The sequence below is a fragment of the Pelodiscus sinensis genome, chromosome 1 (genome assembly GCF_052426305.1).
Source record: "Pelodiscus sinensis isolate ZL-2025 chromosome 1, ASM5242630v1, whole genome shotgun sequence".
Classification (NCBI taxonomy): domain Eukaryota; kingdom Metazoa; phylum Chordata; order Testudines; family Trionychidae; genus Pelodiscus; species Pelodiscus sinensis.
This window is the reverse complement of record NC_143052.1, coordinates 343,671,726-343,692,424: the sequence shown is the minus strand read 5'-3', so window position 1 is coordinate 343,692,424 and position 20,699 is coordinate 343,671,726. Positions and strand designations below refer to the sequence as shown.

Genomic DNA, 20,699 nt, shown 5'->3' with positions numbered 1-20,699 from the left:
ACCCCCTGAGTCCTAAAGGTGCCGGATTATCGGAAGTTTACTGTACTCTGAAATGCCCAAAGCAGAGATCTCCCATCATCTTGAAGCTAACTAAGACAGGTAAGTTAAGACTGTCATCAGTTTTCAGGTCTGAGACAATCAGTGCAGGGCATGCTAAAAGTTTCTTTGTGAAACACATGCCTAGTGCTGCAATTTCTTGGCAAAGGCACTGTGGAGAAACAAAGGAATTCAGTCTCCAGGGGTATCCACTCAGAACCATTCATTTAAAAACACACAAGGCAGAAAGAACACTGTTGAATGAGGTTATGTCTGGTTTCCCTAGGAGATCTGAAAAGTGACTTACATTCAAAAGCACAAGATTGATCTATATTCTCCATTCTCTAGTATAAATTCTCTATATAATGGTTACTCAACTTTGGAAATCCCAGGAACCACAATGATACACACAGAACATGCCGAGGGCCGCAACTTAAGTGTGGTTGCATATAAATGCAAATAGCAGAGGTATCCCGGAAAAACCCTGCTGCATTCAGGGAACGCATTTGCTCTTCCGCTTTTTTTTGCGGAAGAGCAAACGTGCTCTTTTGGGGAGCCCTGTATACCTCTTTCTATGAGGAATGAGGGCTCCTCCGAAAGAGGAGGCTTTTCTGCCTTTTGGCCCCATCTAAATGGAGCCAAATGGTGGAAAAGCCTCTTCTGGAAAAGCAATCGGAAAAAGCTACACAAATTGCGGCATGAGATATCAAACAGAATGAGGAGCAGATAAAGTGCACACAGCTACCCGTTACAGACCTGGGACCAGGTTCTGGCCTCGCCTCTGGCTGCATCACACCCCTCCAGCAATGCAAAGCAACCAGAAAGCTGTTTTGCTTGTCTGCTAGGGAATCCATTTGCATTACAGTAACCCCGGGTGCAGTGGATTCAGGAGAGCAGCAGTGTGCTGTCTCCCTCCTGGACGCTACTGCACACCAGGGATAGCTGGGGAGCGGGCACCTATCTTTTCCTCCCAAGAACTGCCCTGGCTCAGCCAGCCCCAGAACCTGGGTGCTGCACAGGTGAGATTACAGACACCTTTCCCCACTCCAGTGTTCCCTCTAATTTCCATTTATGTGCAGAATAAATTTTATTCCGTGTGCCAAAGCGTGGACAGATGTGCACCACCAGTAGACACATATGCTGCCAACTGTGGGTGCTCTGCTTATCGGTGATCTCCTGGATGGCCGCCCACACGCACAGCTTACAAGCGACACTGCTCCACTCCCATGTTGAGCGTAGGTAGGGCACAGCTCAGAATCTGGGCACAGATCTACATCCTCCAGGCATATGGGTTGCCACATCCCCAGTGCTGAACATTTAGTATTGCACATAGAGCAGTGGTTGCAACCCCCTTGGGTCACGGCTGTCTTCCTGGGGGTCACAGTGCTTTGATCTGGATTGGCTGGTATTTTCTTTTCCTGGCTTGGTGATCCTGGGCATGGCAGGTGGGGGGAGTGGCAGGGGAGCGGACTGGAGCTTTAAATGAAAGGGGCTGCAACAAAATGTTCCCGGGTTTTTTTTTTCTTTTTTTGCTCAACAAAAATGTTCCCAGCTTCGGGGGTCGCGAATGAAAAAAAGTTGAGCACCACAGCAGATGTATGCATCACACAGTGCATTTCCTGATGAAGAAGCCCTGCCTCAGTTTCACTTGGGTTAACTGGGACACTCAGAGCCCGGGAGACGCTTGCCATTTGTGGGGAGAGAACAACACCTATTTTAAATGAAGCAGAGAAATGCTCAATTGACTTACCCCAAGTCCTTCTGTGGAAGGATCTGGGAACAGAACCAGGAGCCCTTCTTAGCAGGCCTTTACTCTAACCACTTTGCAGCCCAGACATGGGAAAGGCAAAGCTACCTCCATGCAGCCCTTGATCCCAAAGTGATGCCCAAACCACCAGGCCACAACCCTCTCTCTTGCTGGAGTTGGCTCACACATTGCAAGACATGGTATAATCACACTAGGCTTCTTTCTGGTACAGAGCCTGGCCAGGCTGGGGTATCCTCAGGTTCCATTGGTATCAGTGATTAAGGACCTTTGTTTCTGGCTGGGTAATTCTTCCCCTGCCTCCAGTTTCTTTTGTATAAATCTCATGTTGACAGTTCTGGTGAGAGAGTTTAGTTCTTTGACAGCCAGGCCATCCATTCCCATGTGCAGAATATGCAGCTGTGTAGGGCACCCCAAAATTTGGGGCACTCCTGGGTGTTAATGTCCACCCACCCACCTTTTCCTTTCCCTGTTCTATGGCTCTGCTTCCTCTGGAGAGGATCTAGTTAACTTAAAAGTGAAAAACCCTGCCAGAGCTATTAGCAGAACACTGATCCCATGAAAGAGCCATTCAAGTGGTAATGAAACCATTTAACAGGCATTTGTCAAGCCCAGGTATGTGCTGTCAGTTTCTGAATTTACTGTAATAGAAATGTAGCCATGTTAGTCTGGTCTAGCTGAAACAAAAGACAGGACAATGTAGCACTTTGAAGACTAACAAGATGGTTAATTAGGTGATGAGCTTTCCTGGGCCAGACCCACTTCCTCAGATCAAATTGAGTTACTCTACAGGGCTTGAGTTTAACATTTGCCTTAAAACTATGTCAGTAGTGAGATGCTGAAGATCCCATCATCCTCCCCCACCCCAACTGCTGTTGGACATAGGGGCACCAGTAAAATAGTACTAGGTAGGGCCCCATAAATCCTAAGGACAGCCCTGTTGACAGCTCAAGAGACTGAAGATCTTGTATCCAGAACAGATCTAACCTGGGCATCAGCAAAGCAAGCTCCTCCCACACTGCCCAGCTCTGGGGAGGTGGGTTAAAGCAACTCCACCCTCACCCCTTGGCTAAAGCTGCGGGTAAGCGGGGGACATGAGACAGATACTCAAAGAAGGAGCTGGTCACAAAAGGGAAACAGATTTTGCACCCCAAAAGTATTTGTTTTGTTTCAAAATTTTCAACCAAAACTTTCAAACATAATTTTAATGTTTATAGATGTTTTATTTATATTACACATGAACCACTGTTTGAGGCAAACGTGAGTGCCAGGAAGCACCATGGACCGGGACGCTGCTTCCCACCACTTACGTTGGCCATGAACGGCGATTCGTGGCCAACCAGAGCTGCGATCCTCTGATACCTGCTGAGGCTCAAGTAAATATGGAGGTGAGGGAAAAATAAAAATATGGAGAAATATTTTTAACATTTCAATATGAAAAAAATCAAACATTTCATTTTTTTTGGTGGGGAAAGGTGTCCAATCTTTTTTTCTCCCTTTTTTGCATTGCAAAGAGAGATAGGAAAAAGTAAAAATGAAAAAAAAAATCTGTATCTTGTATTTACCACTGAAAGAGAATGACTTTTTTCCATTTCTGTTTTTTTGTTTTCAAAATAAACTTTTTGGAAGAAAACTTATTCTTAAAGTTTCTATTTTTTCTAAACACCATGGCTACGTCTAGACTAGCATTATTTTCCGCAAATGCTTTTAACGGAAAAGTTTTTCCATTAAAAGAGTTTGCGGAAAAGAGCGTCTAGATTGGCACGGATGCTTTTCCGCAAAAGCACTTTTTGCAGAAAAGCGTCCGTGCCAATTTAGACGTGGTTTTGCGCAAGAAAGCCCTGATCACCATGTAACCCCTCCTGTTCACTAGCCCAGTCGGAGGTTATTCAGCATAAGCTTGTGACTTGAGGGTCAGGCACAACAGGGAGGCAAGATCAAATCAGTATCTTAGATGCCTATATACAAATACAAGAAGTATGGGTAATAAGCAGGAAGAACTGGAATTGCTAACAAATAAATACAACTATGATATCATTGGTATTACAGGAACCTGGTGGGATGGGACGCACGATTGGAATGTTGGTATGGAAGGGTACGGCTTGCTCAGGAAGGACAGACAGGGAAAAAAGGGAGGAGAGGTTGCCTTGTATATTAAAAATGTACACACTTGGACTGAAGTGGAGATGAACGTAGGAGATAGCTGTGTAGAGAGTCTCTGGGTTAAGCTAAAAGGGGTAAAAAATGAGGGTGATGTCATGCTAGGAGTCTACTACAGGCCAGCTAGCCAGGTGGAAGAGGTGGATGAGGCCTTTTTTAAACAATTAACAAAACTATCCAAAGCCCAAGATTTGGTGGTGATGGGGGACTTCAACTATCCAGACATATGTTGGGAAACTAACACAGCGAGGCACAGGCTATCCAATAAGTTTTTGGACTGCACTGGAGACAACTTTCTGTTTCAGAAGGTTGAAAAAGCTACCAGAGGAGAAGCTGTTCTGGATTTGATTTTAACAAATAGGGAGGAACTAGTTGAGAACTTGAAAGTGGAAGACAGTATGGGGGACAGTGATCATGAAATAATAGAGTTTATGATCTTAAGGAAAGGTAGAAGGGAGATCAGCACAATTGAGGTAATGGATTTCAGGAAGGCAGATTTTAATAAGCTCAGAGAACTTGTAGGTAAGGTCCCATGGGAAGCAAGACTGAAGGGAAAAACAACTGAGAAGAGTTGGAAGTATTTCAAAGGGATGTTGTTAAGGGCCCAAAAGCAAACAATTTCGCTGTTTAGGAAAGATAGAAAACATTGCAAAAGACCAGCTTGGCTTAACAAGGAGATCTTGCATGATCTCAAAATAAAAAAGGAGTCATATAAAAAATGGAAACTAGGACAAATAACAAAGGATGAATATAGGCAAGCAATACGAGAATGCAGGGGCAAGATTAGAAAGGCAAAGGCACAATGAGATCAAACTAGCTACAGGCATAAAGGGAAACAAGAAGACCTTTTATAAATACATTAAAAGCAAGAGGAAGACCAAGGACAGGGTAGGCCCACTGCTTAGTGAGGAGGGAGAAGCAGTAACAGTAAACTTGGAAATGGCAGAGATGCTCAATGACTTCTTTGTTTCGGTCTTCACCGAGAAGTCTGGAGGTGTGCCTAACGTAGTGAATACAAGCAGAGAGAGGGTAAGTTTAGAAGATAGGATACACAAAGAACAAGTTAAAAATCACTTAGGAAAGTTAGATGTCAGCAAGTCACCAGGTCCTGATGAAATGCATCCCAGGATACTCAAGGAGCTGATAGAGGAGGTACCTGAGCCTTTAGCTATGATCTTTGAAAAATCATGGAAGACGAGAGATTCCAGAAGACTGGAAAAGGGCAAATATTGTGCCCATCTATCAAAAGGGGAATAAGAACAACCCAGGAAACTACAGACCGGTCAGTTTAATGTCTGTCCCAGGGAAGATAATGGAGCAGGTAATTAAGGAAATCATATGCAGACACTTGGAAGGTAATAAAGTGATAGGGAATAGCCAGCATGGGTTTGTGAAGAACAAGTCATGCCAAACTAATCTGATAGCTTTCTTTGATAGGATAACGAGCCTTGTGGATAAGGGAGAAGTGGTGGATGTCATATACCTAGACTTTAGTAAGGCATTTGATACGGTCTCGCATGATATTCTTATTGATAAACTAGGCAAATATAACTTAGATAGGGTCATGATAAGGTGGGTGCATAATTGGCTGGATAACCGTAGTCAGAGAGTTGTTGTTAACAGTGCTAAATCATGCTGGAAAGGGATAACAAGTGGAGTTCCGCAAGGGTCTGTTTTGGGACCCGTACTGTTCAATATCTTCATCAATGATGTAGATATTGGGATAGAGAGTACGCTTATTAAGTTTGCAGATGATACCAAACTGGGTGGGGTTGCAACTTCTTTGGAGGATAGAGACATAATTCAAAATGACCTTAGCAAGTTAGAGAAATGGTCAGAGGTAAACAGGATGAAGTTTAATAAAGAGAAATGCAAAGTGCTCCACTTAGGAAGGAACAATCAGTTCCATACATACAAGATGGGAAGCGACTGTCTAGGAAGGAGCATGGCGGAAAAGGATCTAGGGGTCATAGTGGACCACAAGTTGAATATGAGTCAACAGTGTGATGCTGTTGCAAAAAAAGCAAATATGATTCTAGGTTGTATCAACAGGTGTGTTGTAAGCAAAACTCGTGAAGTCATTCTGCCGCTCTACTCTGCACTAGTTAGGCCTCAGCTGGAGTGCTGTGTCCAGTTCTGGGCGCCACATTTCAAGAAAGATGTGGAGAAATTGGAAAGGGTACAGAGAAGAGCGACAAGAATGATTAAAGGTTTAGAGAACATGACCTATGAAGCCAGGCTTCATGAACTGGTCTTGTTTAGTTTGGAAAAAAGAAGATTAAGGGGGGACATGATAGCAGTTTTCAAATATCTAAAAGGGTGTCACAAGGAGGAAGGAGATAATTTGTTCCTCTTGGTTTCTGAGGACAGGACAAGGAGTAATGGGCTTAAAGTGCAGCAAGGGAGGTTTAGACTGGACATTAGGGAAAAATTCCTAACTGTCAGGGTGGTCAAATATTGGAATAAATTGCCAAGGGAGGTGGTGGAATCTCCCTCTCTGGAGATATTTAAGAACAGGTTGGATAGACATCTGTCAGGGATGGTGTAGACGGAGCTTGGTCCTGCCTTGAAGGCGGGGGGCTGGACTCGATGACCTCTCGAGGTCCCTTCCAGTCCTATGATTCTATGATTTCTATGATTATTACACCACTGTGGGGGGAGGGCTAGGCCTGAGGCTGCTTGGTGTGCTCTGCGTTGTGTATGTGTGAGTGCACCTCAGAGCAGACCCACTCAGACAAATCACCAGGAACAGGCTTTATTCTGTAAAAAACATAGAACAGGAAAACAGTTCAGCAGCCACTTCTCTCAGCATGCAGCCTGTGTGCTGCTTCTAGCACAGTCCTTGCTGAGACCCTGCTGGGGGCAGAGGGCACATCCTGGCAGGAACCAGGAAGTTCTCCCAACATGCTGCAGTTTGTAGTCCACAGCTTGTAGTTCCCAGGGCTGCTGCTGAAACACACTGGACCTTGGGCTACAACCATTTTCGCGATCGGGGCTTTTTTGCGCAAAACAATACCGCGTTGTCTACACTGGCCCTCTTGCGCAAAAGCATTTGCGCAAGAGGGCTTTTGCCTGAACGGGAGCAGCATAGCATTTCCGCAAGAACACTGACAATCTTACATGAGGTCGTCAGTGTTCTTGCAGAAATTCAAGCGGCCAGTGTAGACAGCTGGCAAGTTTTTCCACAAAAGCTGTAGCTTTTGTGGAAAAACTTGCCAGTCTAGACGCAGCCCATTTGTTGTTGATATTTTGTTTGTGTTTTTAAATCTATCAGTCAGCTGTGCCGAACAATGGATGGGACCGAAAAGGAAGCTTTCATAATTAAAGGACAAGAGAAACACCAATAAAACTGAAAGGTAGCAGCTATAAAACTAATGACAAAGAAAAACTCCCTTCTCCTCCATGTGCTATTACCCTGCAGAACTTATTGTCACAAGATTTAATTGTGGCTTAAAGCTTCAGAAAAGGATTTATTTTTCCCACTGATAACAAGAATATCCTGAGTTACCTTAGTAATGATTAAAAACACCACAAACCTCTGAAAACTAGAATTTTGGAATAGATGTAAACCGGGGTGGGCAAATTCTGGCCCACAAGCTAGATCCGGTCCGCAGGGTTAAGTCTCTGGCAGGCCCTTACCTCCATATTTACCTGAGCCTCAGCAGATATCGGAAGATCGCAGCTCTGATTGGCCACGAATCGCCGGTTCGTGTGGTGAGAAGCAGCGTCCTTGTCCATGGTGCTTCCTGGAACTCACGTTTGCCTCAAACAGCAGTTCGTGGACAACCAGAGCTGCGATTCCCCCGATACCTGCTGAAGTTCAGGTAAACATAGTGGCGGTGGCCCATCAGGGACTAACCCTGCGGGCTGCGTTTTTCTTATTGCCCACCCCTGATGTAAACCCTCATGCTTCAGGGAAAATACTAAACCTCTAACTGATGGGGGTCAGGAAGATTTTCCCTTGTTGGCAGGCTACTGCATACTTGTCTATATGCCAGATTTATTGCCCCTTTCTCTGAAGAAGCTGATATTAGCTATTGCTGGACAAAAGCTCCTGGATTAGAATGGAGATGTGGCCTGATCCAGTCTGGCAATTCCTATATGCTGAGACCCAGCAGCTCGTTTTACATATGCCACTGAACAGCTGTGATATGGTATCAAATTCCAGCCCACTAAACAGGGAGGTGGTTTGGAGGTTTGCTGAGCCTGGTGTAAACTGGCTGATGTTGAGGCGTGGTCAGAGGCAAGTTTTTAGTTCGGCCCATCCCAAGTGCTTTTGAAATAGCAGGTACCAGACCATGACTAAATGCAGCCCTCATAAAGAATGGAGCAGGGCGGGGGATTTCCCAGGTGGTGGCTAAATTTTGGCTTCTCCCAACCCTAATGCAGGGACCCCACCCAGGCAATGCTTGTGGATCATGCTTACAGCTCCTTTACTATTGCCTGTTTCTTTGCCTATCATCTTTATTTGGCCCTAAAGGACTGCTCCGGTTTCCTACTTCAGATAGGAGAACAAAGCTTGAAAAGTCGCCACAGTCAGTCTCTGCAGGTGTGTTCACAGCCTGTGGCCCCAAACAGGGAAACTTTGACAGAAACAAGGCCAAACTTTTGATTTGCTTTCCAGGCCGTACAATCAAACCTATGAACTGAGCAGAGTACAGCAGGACACGACTGACTATTCCCCACAGGCTCCTGAACCTGCAGTTTCAGGCCAGGAGCCAAGCTGTAAGTTAGAACTAAACAAGTCCTTTGATAAAGCCTAATAAAAGCAGCATGTCTGCATGCAAAAGCAAACTGATGGGGCTGGAGAATATCTTCTGAGGCTTGATCCCCCCTCCTCTAATCTAGTCTGCTCACCAGTCTAGAATCTAACATACTGTGATCTGTTGAGGGTTACACCGCCTTCCTCAGTGGTGACTCAGCAAAATTCCTGGTGGTTTTAATGGGAGCAGTTTGGGGCTTGTACGGGCTGGCAGATAATCAGGAAATCAGGGATTAACTGCCAGCACCTGCATAGTCAGGCCTCGCTGTGGTGCCTAAAGTTCAGTTGCTAAAGCCATCCTTGATCACCTGTAATCACACATCTGCTGGGTGTGGTGCCCTGTCCCATGCTGTAGCACTTAGACCACTTACAGACAGACACGGAGAGAGAAAGAATGAGTTTGCTTCGATGCAGGGGTGGGCAAAATCAGGCCCAGATTTGGCCCACCAAGCATTTCTCTCCCGCTTGCCAGCTGGCTAGCAGAAGTGCAGACTTACAGCCCATGGTGTGTGTTCAGCAGCCCCTCCTGCACCTTGCTCCATCCTGCAGCCAATCTGCTCCCAGGATTCTCCTGCAAGCTGTGCAGAGCCTGGGGGGAATAGGGTTCCCAGGTGTCCAGTATTGAACTGGACACTTCAGGATTTTTGCCTCCCGTCTGGTATTTTCTGATTTTTTTCCTAGCCAGGAGGCGAAAATCCCAGGCTGTCTGGCTCAGTACAGAGGCAGCCTAGCAACCCTAGTGCTTACTGGGTTCTGCAGGGGAGCTGTCCAGCTCTGCGCAGGTAGGCAAGATGGTGGGTGGCCACTGGCAGTCTGTTAGGGCCAAAAAGCCTCAATAGCGTCTCTTAAAAGGGCCACACTGGCTTTTTTTTTTTTTCTTTTTTTTTCTTTTTTTGCTTAACTCTCAGGGTCTTTTTTTTTTTTTGGTTTGGTTTGGTATTTTTTCAGAAACCACCTCGCAACCCTGGGGGAGAGGGGTGCACTGAAATCAGGGTGTCCCCCTGTCCTTGTGCCCCATCTCTGCAGAGCAGGGGTCGGAGAATGGGAGACACACAGCAGAGCTGCTCCAGTCTGAAGCATGGATGGTAAGTGACTCAGAGCAATGCCTGTCTTCAAAGGTAGTACCCTATTTTAAGTGCTCTCTCTCTCTCTCTCACACACACACACTCTTTTCCTCTTTACTCCATCTCTGTAGAGTAAGCGGGAACAACAGAGTAGGGCAGCTTTCCTGGTCTTAAAGAGACAGAGCATGGCTTTTCTCAGAAACATACCCAGCAGCAGCCGGCACACATACTCTGTCACTGTCATACACCCAGTCTGTGTCACACACACAGTCATTATCACATACACTGCCCCACATATTCCATCTGTGTCACAAAGTCTGTCACTCACATACTCTCTTTCTCTGTAGCCTCCAGCCCCACCCCTTCTTCCTGAGGCCCCACCTCTTCCAGGGAGGGGGCCTGAATCCAGCCCATGGCCATATACCAAAATTCATGAAGTGGCTCCCCCACCCTGCGAAAATTATCACCCACCCCGATCTGCAGCCTTTTCTGAGAGGCAGACAGCTTTTAGCTCAAGTGGTAGAGGCTCATGCACTAAGCTCTAGTGGTCCCAGGTTTGGTTCTGCCTGTCAGTGTTACACCTGCATTATCCAAATGAGGGCTCTAAAAGCCAGGCCACTGATTTAGGGGCCCAGCTTTAAGTGGCCAAATTTGGGAATTCTGCTCCAAGTGCCCAATCCTAACCATACTGCATTTCATGGGAATTTGTTCCTGGAGTGGGACTGGGACCCAAGATAGGATGATACAAAGGTAAACATCTAGGCTCAACAGTGTAAAACTGAGCTAAGGGTGTAAGGGCTATTTGCTAACAGGGCAAGGTGATGAAGGGAGAATTAGATGCCTTAATAGGAACTAGGCTAGAGATGAAATGTTCAAAACAGTCAAGAAGATTTACAGACATCTCTACCATTAAATTATTTGCAAAGGGATTGCGATACATCTTCCATTCATTTTAAACAGATGCATCTCTAAATCCTATAGACAACTTTGAGACCCTTGTCCTACCATGACAGCAGCATGGGGTTTGTTTAATTTGTTTCCTGTGATGCTTTGAAATGACAGGGCCGTTTGTGGGGCTATTTTTTCCTTTTCCGTCTGGATTTGAGTCCAGGGAAGCTGATTCTCCTCTGTCAAACACTAAGCTGAAACGTGATCAGTAACTTTGATTCACAAGCTCCCGATCTCAGTATCCTCCATGTGTTACCCTGGGAGTGAATCTGTTACAGCGAGAGCCTTGCTTACACACATTGCCGGGCCCCCCACATTCTGCATTCCTAGCGGGTGAGTCAGTGCATTTTTCATAGGCACCTTGGCCTACAGTGTGTGGCAATAGCTCAGTGGTCCCCAAACTTTTGGGGCTCCCAGGCGTCCGGGGGCGGGGCTGCTCACACACTGCGTGCCCGGGGGCGGGGCTGTGCACGCGCCGTGTGCCCAGGGCAGGGGTCATGCATGCGCCACACTCCTGGGGTGCAAGAATAGCTTGGGCTGGCCCTGGTCACTTGGTGAGCACACACAAATGCTCGGTGAGCACCATGGCTCTTCTGATGAACTTTTTCCCTGCCCCTGTAACTGCACTGGACACTGAAAGCTGAAGAATGAGGAAGGGAGCAGGAGATCAGAGTACAGGGAACTGGAAAGTGGCCTGTCAATCCCAAGGGCCTGCGGTACTGATCAAACATATTAATGTTCAAACAGCCCTAATATTAATCCTTTTATGGGTGTCAACTCCACAGCAGATTGGAACCCAAGCTGTCTTGATGATCCCAGAAATGCATTTTAATTTTGTTAATTGAGTCAGATTCCAGCTGGGACTAGAGGTGCCTGAAAACCATGTCACAGGCCAACCTTGGACTCCTTCCAGCAGGTAGGAAGCACCAGAAAGAAAATCCTTGCACGTTTTCAAGCCCTGGTGGCGTGGAGCTGAGAATTTCTACACGGTCTCTTTGTATAGCTAGCAACACACTACTTGCTTGAACGGAGAGACTCCTGTAGGCATCCACGGCCTTATCTCTATACAATGTTTTGTTTCTGAAGCACCAGAATGTCCCAGCAGCAGGATATGTAGGTGTTTCCGAAAAGAAGCACACTTCCCAGGAGGCTTACAGCCTACCAGGCAAGCTGCCAAAGAGCTAGGGAGCCTAAGAGGTGGTGAGCCTTGAAAAGTCCCAACTCTTCAGCAACCCATCATGCCAACTACAAGGGGGCCAGGGAGTTAGGACTGCCAGAATTTCTGGCCCCCAGCTCCTTAGCAGCCCACTTGATGATCTGCCAAGGAACCGGGGGCTGGGCTATTGCTGTTCCATTGAGGAAACTTGTGACCAGCTCCGAGAACTAAACTTAGAAAAAAAAATTCAACTCCATGCTTGAGGTTTCCCAGAGGGGAACTAGGGCTGGAAATTCTTTGCCTTCAGAGAGACAGGCAGACTCTGCCCCCTCAGAATTTAGGGTTGGACACCAAAGGTGCATCTACACAGGGTGCGTCAACGCAGCACCCTAAGCTTGAAATAAGATACGCAATGTGCACTACGCAAATTGCATATCTTTTTTCAATTCTATTTTGAAATTTGAAATTTGGAACGTCTACACAGCACCAAATTTCAAAATAATGCACTATTTCGAGACATCCTTTAGCCCTCGCAGAATGAGGGTTACAGGGATGTCAAAATGGCGCTCCTATTATTTTGAAAAATATTTTGAAATAATGGGCAGCTTGTTAAGACATGGGGTAGTTATTTCGGGATACCTCTGGTATCCCGAAATAGCTGAGCAGTGTAGATGTATCCCAATGGTCTCTCGCTGGCTGTGGATGGTATCTGGAGTGTCAATCTATCTTCTATTCAGACCAAGAGGGTTTCATGGATTTCCTGGTGTTTGGCTCAGAAAATATTTCTCCCAGGGCCTGTTGCCTGGGAAACTAGGCTTACATTGGGATGTGTTTTTTGACAGTTGGACGTAACAAACAGCCCCACTGGGATGGGAGTGTATCTCCTGCAATTGCCTGGCAGTGATAACAAGGGAAAGAAGACGGTGCCGTTCCCTCAGGTAAAATGAAGGAGAAAATGGGGGGAAACATAACCAGGCCTGAGCTCTTACCATGGGGAACAGAAGGAGACACAATGTCACTCAGTTTCAAAATGGCTAGAGGAGAAGGGCTGCAGCTGCATGGCTCTGCCAGATTTAAAGGGCCATGAGAAAGGCATGCTGTGGGGGAAGGGAGTTCCTATTAGGTAGCCCTGAGGAGGGTTACTAGGAACCCAGCGTAGCCTCAATCTGCAAGTGACTCCACATGGGCAGACCCCTGTCACTTCACAGAACCATAATGACTACAGAGGAGTTTCAAGGGGATACAGCGCTTGGCCCCCACAGAGGAAGGTGTAGGACTGGGGCCTGAGGATTGGTCTATACTTAAAAGGTAGGTTGACATAGTGAGGGGAATGAAAAATCCACTTCCCTGACCAAAGTATCTATGCCAGTCTAAGCCCGGTGGAAACACAGGTTGGCTGACAGAAGAGTTCTGTTGGCATAGCTACAGTCATTCAGAGAGGTGGTGTTCCTACACCAACAGGACACCTTCCATTGGTGTAGGCTGTGTCTACACTGTGGGGCTACACTGTGGGCTATGTAGCTTCGGTGACACAGCTATGCCAACATAGCATTAGGTAGAGGCCTGTAGCACAGATGCTTCCTACATTGACAAAAGGTGTTTGACTATAGGAGTAGGTACTGCTCACACCCCTGAGCACCAGTAGATAGGCTGAGGGAAGAATATCAACACCAGGGTTGGCGTAATTGTGGGACTCAGGGGTGTGAATTTTTATACTCCCAAGTGATAGGTCAATCTACATTTTTGGTGTATACCATGTGTGCAGGAGGGAGGTGGAAGGAGACACTCGTCTCTTGTGAGTGCCTACTTTCAGCTGAGTGGGATCCCTCATTTTTTCATTTTTCTGTTCCCAGCACCCCTTTGGTAGGTGCCTTCTTCAGGTGGGTCTTCAGAGCCTTCGCCCTCTAAGTCACGTCAGCAGATGGTTGGCCCTCTCTGGGGCCTTCAGCCCCATTTCTGGGCCTGTTTAAATTCTAAGCCCTTTTTTGAGCCCCACAAGAAAATGCGTCCCTGGGGCTTTGGCCACTCTGCCAATGGGGAGACCCAGGTCCACCGAATGCTCTGGGTCCCAACTCCGGGACTGTGCAAATAGCAGCCATTTGCTGCTTTCTTTACTACTTGCTATTGCTACATTCCCTGGGCTGCTTCCCACTCTGTCCCACCACCATTTTGGGCTTATGAGCTGTTCTTTATGTGAGTAGGATCCCTCCCTTGCCTCCCTGCTTGGAGAGTTTCTCCTTCTCTGTCCTGGTTTCCTAGGGTCTCCTTCAAGGCCTCTTTGCTGCCAACTTTGTAGCCAGGGTTCCCTCTCCCAGGCCTCTGAAACAGGGTTTCTCCCCATTCTCTTTATCTGTGATGTCTCAGAGCCTTTCACTCTTTCTTCACCCTTCTGGTCCCAGCCAGCAACTGTGCTAGTGCCCTGCTCAACTCCTGTAGCTCCTTTTAACTGAGCCTGCTGTGTGCTGATTGGCTGCTTCCCTGAAGTCTTTCTAGGCTGTCCTGGAGGACCCACCTTCACTGCTCCTTTTCCTGGGCTGGGCTGAGATAGGACTGCAAGGCCCAAAGCACAGGGCCTCAAATGGCTTTGCACCCCGTCGCACCTAGGCTCCATTTGTGACATTCAGATTGAGGGATTTTTGGTTGACCAATTATAATGAGAACAGCCACTGGAAAAACCCAACTTCCAAACCCCCCTGAAGTGCATGGGTTTCTCATAGATAGTCTGGTGACATTTGCAGCCCTGAACATTTCTACGTCTGGAACTGAAAACCTCTCTAACATGTTGAAAAAAATCAGTCATTATTCCAGTCTCCAATGCCCCACCTTTTCTGACACTGACCCAGGTCTGCATAATAATAATCAAAATTAATAAATAGAAACAAACTTATTTTATCATAAGCAATAGAATATCGTTACATATTACAAAAATAAAATATACTGTATTGTCACAGATATGAACATTTTTAGTATAAGTTAGTACTTTGAAAAAGAAAAACTTCCAGTCAGTACCTCTCTGGTTGCTTTGAACCCAGATAACTTTGTTCACTCAAATCTGATCCTGGGCCAACAGTAGATCACACTAAGTGGGATTTTTAATTGTGCGTAAGTGCGGTGTGAGCACAAATCCCACTGACAAACTATGTCACTTAAAGCTTTTAAGGATCCCACTTCAGTGTCTTTCATATGGGGCCTGATTCATGTCCCTCTGATGTTAATGGAAATACTCCCATTGGCTTCATAGGCATTGGATCGGCCTCTTGTGTGTATTGCACATGGTCTTACACTGCTGGTTGTCTTTATCTCCAGTAAATCACACACATTTTCTTATTCGTAGGAGTGGGTTTAGATGAGGAGAAAGTGGTGTTTGCATGGTTCCAATATGCAACTATGACTGCTCTTGTAAGTTCTACTCACCTACTTCTTTGGGACAACAGTTTTATGTTGTGTTTTGCTTTGCGGTGGGTGAGTAAATATCACCCATTTTTCATCATCATTATAACGTCAAAGGTGGGCAAGGAATTTTGGGGTTAAGCTGGGCAGTTTATTAGACCTAGAAATTAGAGAGGGACAAGATGTATTAGCTCAGCTAGACTTTGCCAGTGCAGCATATTTTCTAATGCTTTCTCCAGTCCAGCTTCAAAAGTCTCCATTGATGTGTGTAAGAATTTTGGAAGGGTGGGAGCAAATCTGAGCAATGTGAAGTTTTGTTCTGCTGGTGATCTCAACCCTGTGAAAATGTCAACAGGGAGGAGACAAGCACATGCAGTTATTAGAGAGGGTGCACATTTATTTTAAAAAAGATGGGCACCTTACTCTGAATTCTGCTGCTGGCTCCATAGGAGCAGAACTTCAGATGGTGTAAATCAGTTACACCATTTGCCTTGTCTGCAATACAAAATTAGGTCATGCTAGAGCATGACTTTGAGGAGTCACGTTCACTCCAGTGAATGCTTTGTTATCTGGCACTCTGTTTACTGGAAAATGCTGTTAACCGGCATTACCCCCAGCTGTAACACCACCAGGTGTGGGCACCTGACTCTGGCCTGTCCAACCGGCCGTTGCAGGGCTTCTGACAGCTGGCACTGCCAGCTGATATTATTAGCAGGTGCCTCCTTCCCCCTCAGCCTGCCTCTAGCTGCCAAGAGCCTGATCTGCCAGTAGGGGGCGGGGGCTGAGCAATAAGCTTTGTTATCCAGCACATTCAATTAACCAGAAACCCCTATTCTCCATGAGTGGAAATAATATGATAAATTCCACAATATACCCATAAGAACAGCCATATTTGGTCAGAACAATGGTCCATCTAGCCCAGTATCCTGTCTGCTGACAGTGGCCAATACCAGATGCCCCAGAGGGAGGTAACACAGCAGGTAATCCTCACGTGATCCCTCTCCTGTCACCCATTTCCAGACAAACAGAAGCTAGGGACATCATTCCTACCCATCCTGGCTAATAGCCATTGATGGACCTAACCTCCATGAATCTATCTAGCTCTTTTTTTAACCTTGTTAAAGTCCTACCCTTCACCACATCCTCTGACAAGTTGTTCCAGAGGTTGACTGTGCACGGAGAGAAGAAAAAATTCCTTTCATCCTCCCACCCTCCTCCACCTTCACTCATTTTCACCAGGCTCAGGCAGAGGGCTAGGGGTGCAGGTTCTGGTCTTAGGTTAAGGTGATTTAGAGTATGAGGGGCTCTGAGCTGAGCTTGGGGCAGGCAGTTGAGTTGCAGGAAGGGGTTCTAGGTGCAGGTTCTGGGAGGGTGTTTGGATGCGTGGAGGCTCAGAGCTAGGGCAGGGGCTTGAGGTATAGGAGGCGGTTCATGACTTGGGTAGGGGTTCAGGATGTGGACTCCAGTTAGGCACTGCTTACCTCAGGTGGCTCCTGGGTGGTGGTGCAGTGGGGCTAAGAAAGGTTCACCCCTGCCCTAGCCCTACACCACTCCCAAAAGCAACCAGGAAACTTGCTCTATTCCTCATCCTGTTGTGCCCCCTCTCTGCTCTGTGGAGATAGGATACAGAGTGGGAGAAGGGGGCACCGTGACATCAGCACCCTCCTCTCCCTCTCCCGCCCTGCACAGCAAGCAGGAGGCTCCTGGGGGAACAGCTCCAAGGCAAAGGGCTAGCAATGCACAGCCATGGGAGGAAGTGCTGGTACTTGATAGCCACATGGCCAAACCAGTAACGATCACCTGTCAGAGGCTCTAAGATCTACCAGTAGTTCCTGATCTACTGGTTGGTGACCACAGAGTGATAGCATAGACTGGACCTTCCACTCCGGCCCTGGATTAAGTGGCTAGGTTTTTGATGAAAGGCCTATCACTTTTTAAACATTTAAAACATTTAACAAGAAAACCTCACCCAAAAGAAGTTAGTATTGGGCAATTAGTAAAAGCTGCAGTTCGGAGGCTTTCTGGCTTTGGAAAAGATTGTAGAATGTGGGTGTGACTGGGTAAGTCAGCACTATCAAGTCTCTGGTGAATAAGGGGTTAACTTCAGTGCAGCTCTCTGGAGAAAAGCTCTGTGATGAGATACTTGCTAGCTAGACAGAGGATTATTGCATTTGGAAAGGTCAGACAACTCCTAAAACTGGGCAGAACTCCTTGCTGGGGAGTTTTTCTGTTTCCTTTCAGCCTTATAATTTATATACTTTCCTTTCCTGTGCTAAATATTTGCCCAGGAGGAAAAGACCTTGCTGATAGTATTTTTCTGCTTGCAGAAAGAGGAAAAGCCTGGTATGATTGATAAAAACCTGGCTCTGGTATGATCGATAAAAGCCTGGCTCTGGTATGATTGATAAAAGCCTGGCTCTGGTATGATCAATAAAAACATCCCTGCTAAATGCATTGAGGCTGGATAAAAAATAGCAAATGATTTGGTAAAAAATGTCAAAGGTTTTTTCCTATGCTTCAGGGCTTCATTTTCTGTGATATTTTAAATCAATAAGTGGACTAAAACTTGTCGGAATAATTACTGACCTTTTTTACAAAGAGAAAACTGTTTTTTTGTCAATTGCAATTTTTTTTTTAAATAAAAATATCAACAGGAAATGTGGCACAAAATTTTGTGAAAAGCTGAAAAGTTCAGTGACCGGCAGATTGGAGTGGGGAGTTGAAAAAATGTGTTTTAGAAAAGCCAGTACAAACATTTACCATGAAATGTATTTATATTACTGTGCATTGTCATTTCTTTGGACTGACAACCATGCGCCAGGTAGTCTTTGCTCCCTGTTGGATAGACACCACCCAGTGTCAGGCAGAAGAGTGGGTTTGGTGAGGAAGCATTTGGGTTGCAGAGCTGAAGGAGGACATGCATATGGGATTTTTATATATCACTTTAGCAGCCCCTTAGTTCCCAAAAGTCATTAAACCGGTGACCTTCACGCAGGTGTATCTTGTTGAACATTTCTACTCACACAGGACACCTGAAGTCTAGGTCCCGCCAAGAGAGAGAGGCAAAGGGGACAACTGCCCTCCGGTCTACTGATTCAAAGGGGCCAAGGTTCCTGGCCACTGATGTTGCTATGGCAGCAGCAGTGGTAGCCAGAGCTACAGGCCCTTTAAATTGCTGATAGAGCATTATGAGGGGAGGGGAGTCACAGAGGGCTGGCTGCCTCAGTCCCACCCCTTCGGCCCAAGGCTCCTTCCCTTCTGGAAGCATGGAGCTGCCTCCTTCCTTGCCTAGGGGCCTGCGCAAGCTGTCAGTTCCCCTGAGTCTAGGGACTCCACTGCCTGTGTGAGAGCTGCCATCTTGGCTAATACACCACAAGTTGAACCAGGGCCCTTCAGCGCTAAAAGCTTGAGCTGCTGCAGCCTTAGTGCAAGTCAGGCCCTCTAGCTGCGGGCTGCGACAACTCGGGTCCTTTGCGGAGACTTGTAACACACTCACTAGTGGATTCCACCTGCACTGTGGCAACGTGCCAGACTCCTCCTCACACAGTGGAGAAGTTCTTCCACAAGGGAGACAGAATAATCCACAATGGGGTGGGACAGTGGACAGAAATGTAGCAGGCTGGGGTTTCACAATTTGACTATGATATCTAGGTTGTTGCTGGTTTCTGTGTTGGTGTTGGGAGTGCTCTCCAATGCCTTTTGGTTTGGAGTTTTCATTGGCATTTTGTGGCCGGCAAATTTGACAAACCTTTGGCCTACTAAGAAGTACAAAATGGGATCCAGGCAGCTGTTGGTGCTAGCTAAGGGCCTGGTCATTTTGTAGGCTAAGTTAATGGCATTGAGGGTCTCGCAGCTAAGGTCCCAGCTTCGGAAGGAGTAGTACAAGGTGCGAGTGATGTGGAAAGGAAGGAAGCAAATGATGAAGACCACCAGGACGATGATGATCATTTTGACTGACTTCTTTTTGGAGTTGGACATCCGGGAGGTCCCCTGGGTGGGCTGCAGCAGCTTCCGAGTCATGAGGCAATAGCACACGATGATGGTCAGGAAAGGGATGCAGAACAGCAGCACCAGCATCACCGAGCTGTAGATGATGAACTGGCCGAAGAGTTCCTTGCTCGACGTGTCGTGGCAGGTGATGGTCTCGCACCTCACGCTGGTGGTGACGAAGAAGAGCACCGGCGACTGGCACGTGATTATGACCAACCAAACGACACCCGACACCCTCCGTGCGTAGTGGACGCGGCCCCACTGCAGCGACTTCAGCGGGAAGCAGATGCCCAGGAAACGGTGGATGCTGATGCAGAGCAGGAAGAGGATGCTGCAGTAGAGGTTGGTGTAGAACAGGAAACGGACTATTTTACACAAGGCTACACTGAAGGGCCAGTTGTCCCCCTTGGCGTAGTAATACACCAGCAAGGGCAGGGATATGACATAGAGTGTGTCAGACACAGCCAGGTTGAACATGTACGTGGTGGAGGCATTCCAGATCTTGATCCTGAAGAGGAAGACATAGAGGGCCAGCAGGTTGAGGCACAACCCCACCACACACACAATGCCGTAGGAGACAGGCAGCAGAATGTACTTGAACTCCTCGTCAAACTTGCACTTGTACGTGTTGTCCTCCACACTGCAGTCGCCGGTGGACAAGTTGGCACTGGTGTTCCAGGAGCGCAGACCCGGGAATTTCTCCATGGCCCTAGAAAACAGGGAGCAAAGAGTCAGCAAATGCAGGGGTGGCTCATTGAATTGGGAGAGTCTTGCACTTAGGTGCAAAAATGCTGGCACTGCAGCAAGACAGCGCGTCACAGGGCAGAACAGACAAGTCACACTTTAATGATTGCTATTTATAAGGCTATAGTGCTTACAGGCCCCAGTTGAGATCCGGGCCTCATTGTGCGAGGTGCTGTACCATCCACATCTTGAGTAACAAGCCCTGCCCTGAAGATCCCCCAATTGAAACAGATATAAAGGAATTTTATTACCCTCGTTTTACAAATGGGCACCCTGAGGCACTGACTGATTAATGAACTTGCATAAGGTCCCACATGAAGCCTATGACATGGCTGGTAATTGAACACAGAATTTCTGAGGCCTACTTTAGTGTCTTAATTACAAGATCACCTTTCCTTTCCTATGGAGAAACCTAGTCTCTGAGTTTCACAAGCATACCAGAAAAACTGGTCCGTTTCGAGGCCAGCCTACAATGGAACATGTCCAAGCTGTGAGAACAGTGCGGCCTTATTAACCACTAGTGAAAAGACTGGAAAGGGAATTGATAACTATAAGAAAAAATCCTGTATGATTACAGTTCATGTGCCAGGGTTTGGGGATTTTTTTTGCGGGGGTCGAGGGGACACTGTACCCCTCTCAGGGTGTCCAAGTCTCTCTCCATTCCTCCCACATGTGTGCTGTGAT

General features: G+C 46.8%; 1 protein-coding gene across 5 annotated transcripts in view; it reads right to left on the bottom strand.

Moving 5' to 3' along the window:
- P2RY2 (purinergic receptor P2Y2) overlaps positions 1–20,699 on the bottom strand; it is a 98,916-nt gene that overhangs the window by 45,096 nt on the left and 33,121 nt on the right. For 2 of the 5 annotated variants that reach the window (XM_006130864.5, XM_089775788.1), the window contains one exon: positions 14,757–19,980. The exons of the other annotated variants lie outside the window; for them this stretch is intronic. In XM_006130864.5, coding sequence (XP_006130926.2) covers positions 18,909–19,976 — 1,068 coding nt within the window. In that variant the 5' untranslated portion in view covers positions 19,977–19,980 and the 3' untranslated portion in view covers positions 14,757–18,908. Of the gene's footprint in view, positions 1–14,756; positions 19,981–20,699 lie in introns of those variants that run through there. 5 annotated transcript variants of the gene reach the window in all.